This window comes from Ochotona curzoniae, unplaced genomic scaffold (assembly GCF_017591425.1).
Source record: "Ochotona curzoniae isolate NIBS_2020 unplaced genomic scaffold, NIBS_Ocur_1.0 scaffold_4506, whole genome shotgun sequence".
NCBI lineage: Eukaryota > Metazoa > Chordata > Mammalia > Lagomorpha > Ochotonidae > Ochotona > Ochotona curzoniae.
In genome coordinates, this window is record NW_024467119.1 from 29,161,286 (window position 1) to 29,168,742 (window position 7,457).

Consider the following 7,457-nt stretch of genomic DNA (forward strand, 5'->3'; position numbering starts at 1 on the left):
AAAGGAGACGATGAGAATGCTTTGCACAGTGTCTGTTTCTGCTAGTCTACTTTTTCTCAAAAGTTTATTCTTCTTTTCACTGAGCATTTCTTTTAAAGATTCGTTTGTTTGAAAGACAAAGTAACACACACAAAGAGAAGGGGAGAGACAGAATGACAGAGAGATCTTAATTTCTGCTGGTTCATTCCCCAAATGGTTGCAAGAGCCAAGGTGACCAGGCCAGAGCCAAGATCCTGGAGCTGCATCCAGGTCTCCCATATGACTGGCAAGGGCTCAGGTACTTGGGGTATCATCTATTGCTTTCCCAGGAGTTTTATCAGGAAGTTGGATTGGAAGCATAGCAGTGAGATTGGAAACAGCACTCTGATGTGCATCTAGCACTGAGCCAGAAGGCCAATCCCTCACTTAGATTTTTACATTTTTTACCCCATGTCCCTTCCCTGTGAAATTGTAACCCCATCAGTAGCCTTTGGGTCTATCTGTGTTCTATAGTTATGTCTGTGTTTTATATAAGTGTGAAATGAATATAATTCCAGCCATCTCCTAATCAATTCTTCCCCCATGACTAATGAACCTCATCAATTGATTGAAACAGGTATTATACTTAAATTTACAGTTCCTGTGATGTGGCTAACTGATCATTCTAATTTATTGTTGGAGAAACTCACACACATTTGTGTGGAACTCCATATATTGTTTAAAATAGTATTCATTACTCCACAAATTTTTATAAAGAACCAAGACAGAATTCTTTTTAAATGTATTATTTACAAGTCAGAGAAATGCACACACAGAGCTTTCATTCACTGTTTCATTTCTTGCCCTGGAATGAGTGTGTGGGCTCAGAGGCTCATCTCCGTCTCCTTCATTTCCTCTCTCTGGTTTCGTCTTCTATCACAGGGAAATAGGATAATGATTGGCTTATTTTTTCTTTTGGCTTTTTTGAACTCATCAAGTAATATCATTATTTTTATTCAGATCTCTTTTCCTCACTAAGCAAAATCTGCAAGCACGGAACATTTTTAAATATAATCTTGATTCTCTATACTGACAAGTACTTGATAAATATCAGCAAATTAACGTCTGGACCTCTTTGGATTGCTTTAATCACTTGAGAGATCACCACTTCCCATACTCCCTGAACACTCCAGGTCTACTGATGTGTTAGCTGAAGATAATCTAATTGAGAGAAAGCAAACGTGATTAAGGGTTGTGGACATAAATGGTCAAGTGCTCTTATGTGTTTTCATCAATTCTTCCACCTGCTCTGGCTGGAATGTTAAGACATTTAAACATTCTAAAACATTCATCAATGGAAATCTGATACTTAATCTATTGGCTCATATCTTAACGTGCTGTTAGACACCTGCACTTTAAAAAAATTGGCTTGTTGCTGTAAAAAGACAAAAAAAAAACTGACTTAATAAAGAAATTGGATTTCTTCTCTGCCTTTCTGTGTTCCTGGGTGCGGGACAACGTACTTAGAAATGGCCACAAGAGGGGAGTATGAACCAGTCATCTCTCACAAGTGAATGGGATTAATGAGTCATTCTTTTTCTCTAGCTGAATGGTGAAAGCTAGATCCTGAGCAGCCAGTTGAATAATCACACTCTCTCCAGCTGATCGGAAAGAGTGAATGGGCTCTATCCTTTATGTAAGGCACCGAGCATGTTCAACCATCAGTGCCCACACACACCACCATCCTTCCTGGAGGGAATCAGGAGGCTTGAAGGATAGAGGATGAGCCATCTGAGTCCCTCAGCGTCTCTTCTGTGGTTTCACCTTTGTGTTAGACCAGGACACTGAGTGCACAGGGCTCCCAGATCTCCTTGTTTCAGCTCATTTATATTAGATTGTGAGTTGGCATCCCTCAGGCCTATATTGTAGGATGCTGGAAAACACAGCTGTTTAAAATACAATATTTGCATCACATAAAGATATTTCCTAGAAATTTGCACATGTTCTTTTTTTTTTAATTAATTTATTTATTTATTTTATTACAAAGTCAGATATACAGAGAGGAGAAGAGACAGAGAGGAAGATCTTCCATCCGATGATTCACTCCCCAAGTGAGCCGCAACTGCTGGTGCTGCGCAATCCGAAGCCGGGAACCAGGAACCTCTTCCGGGTCTCCCATGTGGGTGCAGGGTCTCAAAGCTCTGGGCCGTCCTCAATGGCTTTCCCAGGCCACAGGCAGGGAGCTGGATGGGAAGTGGAGCTGCCGGGATAGAACCAGCGCCCATATGGGATCCTGGTGCGTTCAAGGCGAGGACTTTAGCCACTAGGCCACACCACCAGGCCCTGCACATGTTCTTGATTTAAGAACCATGGGAGAAACTCCACTTGAAACTCAGAATGTAAGAAAAAGCTGTACTTGTCTAGGAAAACCTGTTTGTTTTATTTATTGACTTTGTAAAAATCTGAACTTATCCTGCTTCTTTCTTGCACTGGACTGTCAGAGGCTTTGTTTATTGCATCCACAGGCACAGTGCCCATGTGTGGGGCCTCCAGAAAATTCATAGATGCTTCACATTATACAAAACTTATGCGTGGATTTCAAAATATCTTTGGCACTAAAATGGATTTACATTACCAATTCTATTTCCATTAACTTAAAAAAAAAGATTTATTTATTTTTATTGGAAAAGCAGATTTATAGAAAAAGGAGAAACAGAGAGAAAGATCTTCCTTCCATTAGTTCACTCTCCAATTGGCTGCAATAGCTGGAGCTGAGCTGAGCTGAATCCAGGAGCCAGGAGCTTCTTCCGGGTCTCCCACGCAGGTGCATGGAGTCTGTACTGCTTTCTCAGGCCACAGGCAGGGAGCTGAATAAATTCCCATGAGCCTTTTCCAATGCTCTCCTCCTAGACGTCAGGCCGCTGTAGATATGATGGAGAAAGTGATGAGAAGAGTGATTTCCATTCTCATGAAGCTTGCAAGTCCATGGAAGACACAAGTGCTATTCAGATGAATGTGTGAACTACAAACTAGAAAGTACCAAGAAGGAAAGCAGCCTGGCTGTGAGGACAACAGGACTGGGCTTTCTTCAAGAACCTTTGAACCCAAAGATATTCAGGGATACCTGGGAAAAAGTGGGTAGAGTCTGGTACCCACAAGCTGCTTGAGGGAACCCTCAGAGGGAGAGAGTTCCATGCATTGTGCACTTGCAAAAACACCAAGGGGTGGAAGACACTCTAAGGGTGTGGGGAAAGAATGGTCAGGGCTTGAGGGAGGAGTATGGTTTGGATGCCCATTTCTGCTTTTTAACCGTATCCAAGGTGTTGTTTTAAGCCATATCCCTTTTCCATGTCATCCTTTCATTAAAAAACAAAGCAAAACAAAAACCCCCTAAACAAGCAAACAAACAAAACCCCATTTATTTGTGGAATAAGGAAGGGTGTAAGTGAAAAGTTATTCCTGATTGCATTGTAAACAGAATCTGCAATTAAGTGAAAATCAGTTTCACCCCCTGCCAGGCTACCCCTTATATATCTGCCCCTTGTATATCTGCAATACCCCTTGTATATCTGCAACAAGATTTGAGGGACAACATGATCCACAAAGGCTGACTCCACTAGCTGGATCTTTAGAGAAAAGTTGGAGAGCTACCCTGCTCAACTTGTTCTGTTTATAGCTTTCAATAATGTGTGTATATATATCTGTGTACATTATGTGTGTATATGTCTATATCTGTAGATATATATACACACATACACACGCCGACACACACACACCTATGTCTTATTTTTAAAATCTTTATCAGGGCAGAATTTGTTGTTGTTGTTGTTTATGCTCACCAATGTATTCCAAGAGTCAAAACTACATGACAGATCTTTAATAACTATTTATCAACCAAGAGAATGAAGGTTAAGTTTTATACAAGTATTAGGTAGGTAGTTGTGATCATTACAATTTTTTCAGTTTGACCACAGCTTTTCTAAAGGACATAACACAACATCTAGTCTCCACCTGCCATGTGAAAAGTAATCAATATCACCAGACTTTGAGGGGAAGCGCACCCTTACAGACTTCTCCCAGAGCCTCGTGTACCTGCTTACCACAGCCAGAATGCTCTCACTCTCCCCAAATAAACACCAGAGAAAAATACTAAAGTAAACATCTTTTGGTCTCAGAAGCTTTCAGCTTTTGTTAGGAAGTGCTATTTTCATGTTCAGACGGGGGAATGCCTATTTTTACACTATATCCAGACAAGACTTAACTATTGAGCTAAATAGGCAGGTGCATTTCCCAACTATGTCTTTATTTCTCTTGCAAGAAATGAAGCCAGAAACTCATCCTTGGCCAAAGAAATAAAATGTTTTGCTTTCCACTTCTTTTTAGCAATCGATAAAATTTTTATACCTGTTACAGGCAAACATGAGTTCTTATCAGATGGGGGCTTGTCGGTGTGGATTAGCCACACATTTCCTGCCAAAGCATGAAGATTGAATAGTTTCTAACTGGAATGCTGGATTTGATTTTTCACTTCTGTGAAATTTTGGGTTGCTACTCCGGTTGTAGTTTTCAAAAACTACAGGCTGGTTTTTGGATAGTTTTTAAGAGTGAACATGAACTAAGTGTTTTGGAGCACTGCAAAACAACTGCTGTGAACTATGAATGACTTTTCATTGAGCAAAGTCTGGAAACATTGTTGATTGTCATAGCTAGGAAGGTGCTGTTGGCATCTGACTAGATAGTGGCCAGGAGAACTGTTAACTATTCTAGAATGACTGGAGTGGGTTCCCCAATTGCCAACCCTCTCTGTTTTCCCAAGAAAAGATTTTTCTGTCCAGTAAGACACTCAGGCCAAGATTAAGAAAACCTTTTTCCTGGGTTATAGTTAACACACTCCCCTCTCCTTTCTAAGTCATTTGTTTTCTTGTTGCCTTGGAGATGTCATCACAGACAACCTGGGTTAGTAATGGGTGCCCATGGTATCCTTCCCTTGAGGGACATAATGACCTTTGAGCAGTGTGAGCCATCATGTACTAAAAATACTCACAGAAGAAGGGAATTGTGTGTCTCCAGATTCCATGGATGTGTTTCCTAGGGATGCTTTTCTGAAATTAAAGTCATTTAAGAAAAAACTTTAACCTACATGTTGTCTGTGTTTTTGCAGTATCTAGAGAGTCATAGTACAAACCACTTTCAAAACCTACAGCTAGCATGTTCATGGTCTTCCCTTGGCCATCCTTTTCTGGAGTGTCCGCTTTCCCTTTCTCCAGCTTTGTTTGCTGGGTTTCCCTGGATCTTTTTTCTTCTGAAGAATGTTTCTGTCCCAATCTTGAATTTCCTTCCCCCTGCATGACTAAATTCAGCATTTAGTCAACCATCCTTTGTTCCTCAAGCCTTCCCTGGAAGTCTCACACTTCTACCAAGTCACGTTTTCTGTACAAACACAATGCCATTAGAAGGTGGATTTGAGGAATAAAATATTCCTCATATTATCGTAAATATTTTCCTTAGAATGTTTAATAATTTTATTCCACCTAGACTTTCTCAGGTAAGTGATAAGTTAGTGTAAAGAATGATAACCAAAGAGAAGAATTACGTCACTGAAATATTAATTAGGATTGAATGAACATTGTGATCTTAGACATTTAAGCCCACAATTTTTTTTGCTGGAATTTGCTGTGTTTGCTTTTAATCTTATAGAAGTCTTGCATTCTTGAGACCATAGAGCTGGTGTAGGGACTATGGCCCACAGAGAAGGGCTCCAACCAGCAAGTCTGAGGGGTTGAACTCCGCACTATTAATGTGCACAGCATCCTCTTGCAAAAAATGATGTGGAACTAAGGAACATACTTGTGTCTTTTTATGTACATAGAAGGTTCATATTTATTTGTTCAGTGACATTATCTACAGCTGAGTATAAATTAAACCCCTATGTGTACACCAAAGCCAGGTTCTTTGAATGGTTCAAAGAGGTGAGACCTCCAGCTGACTCACAAGAGAAGTGTCCGCTACTTGGCCCAGGTTTTGGCATTGCTTTCAGCTCATCAGTAATGTCTTCAATATCCTTAGGTGTCAAGCTCTCGTAGTAGTTGTCACTAATTTGAACCATAGATGCATTTACACAGGCCCCTCGAAATTCCACCAGAGTGAGAAGTTTGTCAGGTGTAGTTTTCCCAACCTTGATCCCAAGCTTTTTCTGAATGGCTTCCAGTATGCTGTCAGAGGTTTGGAGCATGCAAGAAGTAGTAGTGCAGACTTGAATATGATATTTTCCAACTAATGTTTGATTACACATTGTATAAAAAGTTGCTGATTTGTATACTCTCATTGGAGGTACATCTAGGACTTCCATAACCTTGTTCATTGCAGAGATAGGTAGTCACCCATTCTGCCTCTGTTCTAAATCCAGGCCTGGGAGCATAGCTGCTGCTTGATGCCCTTCTGGATAGTTTTTTGAAATTACCTCTATCGTCTTGGTTTTCTGACATGAAATAAAATGCAATATCTAGGTTATTCTCAGGAATGCCTCTGTGCACATATAAGGCTCCTCTAGCGGGCGAAACGGTTCCATCCTTGTGTCTTAAGATCTGTATTGTATCTGGTATTCTTCAAGGAGATGCTAGTGATTAAGATGTAGTGCTAGGTCTTAAGGGAATTTTTCAGAAGAGGATTTTCCACTTAGAAAGTTGGAAATAGTCTTGCTGAAGATTTAGTTAGCTAGGTGTTCTCCATTAGGTTACATCTCTTCTCTCTTCTCTTCTCTTCTCTTCTCTTCTCTTCTCTTCTCTTCTCTTCTCTTCTCTTCTCTTCTCTTCTCTTCTCTTCTCTTCTCTTCTCTTCTTGTCCCGTCTCTCCTCTCCTCTTCTCTCCTCCCCTCTCTTCTCTTCTCCTCATCCTCCCTTCCCCACCTCTCCTCCACTCTCTTTCCCTCTTCCTCTCCTTCTCTCCTCTCCCCTTATTTTCTTGTTTTTTTTTTTCTTTTAAGATTTATTGATTCATAGTTAAAAAGCAGTTACCAGAAAAGGAGAGAGAGAGAGAGAGAGAGAGAGAGAGAGAGAGAGAGAATCTGTCCATCAGTTCACTCCCCAAATGGCTGTAACACCCAAGTTGGACTGTTCTGAAACCAGAAGCCTGGAGCTTCTTTTGGGTATCCCATGTGGATACAGAGACCCAAGCACTTTGGCCACTACTGCTGCTTTCCTAGGCCATTACAGGTAGCTGGAGCAGCCGGGGTTAGAACCGGCATCCATATGGGATGCTGGCCTTTGGCAGGCAGAGGCTTAATGTGGTATGCTGAAACACCAGCCCCCCATGTGTTTTCTTCAAGAGAACAGGTGCTTACCTTCTGCTTTTGCTCACTTTCACTCAGAGTAATATCTAAAATCCTACCAGTAGAGGCTGTACCCCAGTGACACTGCTGACTTAATCTCCTTCTCTATGCTCCTCCTCCAAATGTTCATGAACCCTCTCTGACTATACTACTTAATGTCAGAAACCACATC

General features: G+C 40.9%; 1 protein-coding gene across 1 annotated transcript; it reads right to left on the reverse strand.

The window, feature by feature from the left end:
- Positions 1–5,884: 5,884 nt before the first annotated feature.
- Positions 5,885–6,319, reverse strand: LOC121147405 (NADH dehydrogenase [ubiquinone] flavoprotein 2, mitochondrial-like). The gene has a single exon (XM_040967256.1). It carries the CDS (start codon positions 6,317–6,319, stop codon positions 5,885–5,887), a length of 435 nt encoding a protein of 144 aa, XP_040823190.1.
- Between the last annotated feature and the right edge of the window lie 1,138 nt (positions 6,320–7,457).